The following is a 2,146-nucleotide window of genomic DNA, read 5'->3' as shown; positions in this document are numbered from 1 at the left end:
AAAAAAAAAAAAAAAAAAAAAAAAGCTGGGTGCAGTGGCACACACCTGTAATACCAGTGGCTCTGGAGGCTCAGTCAAGAGAATCACAAATTCAAAGCCACCCTCAGCAACTTAGTGGGGCCCTAAGCAAATTTGAGACCCTGTCTCAAAGTAAGAAATAAAAGAGGGCTGTAGCTCAGTAGTAAAGTGCCCCTGGGTTCAATTTCCAGTACCACAGAAATAGAAAAAAAAAAAATATTTGAGGCTGAGAGAATGAGCCCTGTTCAAAAAAGTGTGAACCTTTAAGAGGTAGCTTTATTTGTTAAATCAAATCAGAATTTCAACTCCCATTATATACCCCCCCACCTTACATCAACGCTGCAGATCCCACTCCGACCACAAGGCGTCACTCGTTTTCACCATTTTTAAGAATTTTTTTTAGTTGTAGATGGACACAACATCTTTATTTATTTATTGTTATGTGGTGCTGAGGATGGAACCCAGGGCTTTGCATGCGCCAGGTGAGCACTCTGCCGCTGAGCCACAACCCCAGCCCCTTCATCATTTTTTAAAAAAATAGATTGTTTCCCAGATGGAAGCAGGGAATTGACAGGGAAGTTGATGAAGATGGGGAAATTGTCCCAGGCTCAGTCTGTTTGGGGAAGGAAGTTCAAGGTAGTAGAGGCTCAAGAAGGCTACGTTAGCAGGTATGGCAAGAAGGGAAGAGCAGTGTTTCGGAGGCTGTCAGAGTCTCTCCACATAAAAAGCTTTGCCCATCTGATTTAGTTCTTGCTGGTACTGCTGATGCTCCTTTTCAAACAGCTGGTGCAGGGCAGCTTGACGGACCTGGCAGGGAGGGCAGAAGAGTGTGGTGTTGGCTCTCTGTTTACCAACCTTCCTCATTCTCTCTTCCTGGTTGTTTTCCCATAACTCCTTTTCTTTTGGACCCGGACTTAGCTATAACTCAAAGCTAGACAGTGCTAGAGAGGCTGAACCAATTTTTTTCCTTCATGGGTGAAGCCCTATGTCCAGCAAATATTTGCTGAGAACATACCACAAATCAGGAATTCTGCTAGGCTCCCCAGGATACAAAGATGGTGACATGACAGCTATTGGGACATGAGGGAGAGAAAGACGTAACAAGAGTAGGTGCCGGGCATTAATGGAGGCAGTTTAGTGTCTCAGTAAGATGAGACAAACAAAGACTATAATGCACTTTGGAAAAACATTTTTTTTTTCCAGTACAGAGGGTTGAAACCTGGACCTCATATGTGCTAGGCAAGTGCTCTACCACTGAGTCACATCCTCAATCCTTTTTATTTTTATTTTGAGACAGGGTCTCACTAAGTTGCCCAGGCTGACTTGAACTTGCAATCCTCCTGTCTCACTCTCAAGAATTGTTCTGATTACAGGTATGCAACACCACCCAGGTCACTCTGGGACTTTGAAATGTGTTACCTGCAAGCTGGATGCAAAGAATCACTTATTGAAAAAGAACTTTGGCACTTGGAGTTAAACAGTTGATGTTCTGGTGTAATGAGCTGGGTGAGTAATGACAGAGACTAATATTTTGAAATCCCAGCTGGAAAAGGCACAGTTCTCCTAGAACTCACCATCAGTAGTTGTTTGTTGGCCAGTGCCAATTCCTTTACCATGGCATCCTGCATCCTTAGGATGGTGTATGGGTTTCTCCTCTGGCTCAATGTCATCTGCCATGCACAGTGAATATGTGAAGTCTGCCACCTGCCCAAGGTACAGAGGTGGTGGTTGAATGGGTTAGAATTAGGAAAGGAAGGGTTGGGGATGTAGCTCAGCTGGTAGAGTGCTTGCTTAGTATGCACAAGGCCCTGGGCTCAATACCCAGGACCACTACCACCAAAAAAAAAAAAAAAAAGTAGTGGAGATTAAAAACCCAATCAGTGAGGCTGCTTCATCACTTAGAACCCTTGTTCCATTGTCAAAAGATTGCATATGGGCACAGTGGCGCACACCTGTAATCCCAGTGGCTCGGGAGGCTGAGGGAAGAGGACTGCAAGTTCAAAGCCAGCCTCAGCAAAAGTGAGGCACTAGGGCTGGGGATGTGGCTCAAGCAGTATCGCGCTTGCCTGGCATGCGTGCGGCCCGGGTTCGATCCTCAGCACCACATACAAAGATGTTGTGTCCGCCG

General features: G+C 45.4%; 1 protein-coding gene across 1 annotated transcript; it reads right to left on the bottom strand.

The window, feature by feature from the left end:
- Nucleotides 1-550: 550 nt before the first annotated feature.
- On the bottom strand, nt 551-1,820 carry Cfap141 (cilia and flagella associated protein 141; the record flags this gene model as incomplete). The annotated part of the gene is made up of 2 exons (XM_015477149.2): nt 551-825; nt 1,593-1,820. Coding segments are annotated over 2 exons (330 nt in total), but the record flags the coding sequence as incomplete, so codon positions are not given.
- Nucleotides 1,821-2,146: the final 326 nt, after the last annotated feature.

Source organism: Marmota marmota, unplaced genomic scaffold (genome assembly GCF_001458135.2).
Source record: "Marmota marmota marmota unplaced genomic scaffold, marMar, whole genome shotgun sequence".
NCBI classification, from domain to species: domain Eukaryota; kingdom Metazoa; phylum Chordata; class Mammalia; order Rodentia; family Sciuridae; genus Marmota; species Marmota marmota.
The sequence above is the reverse complement of the archived record's forward strand: the minus strand, read 5'-3'. Positions and strand labels throughout refer to the sequence as shown.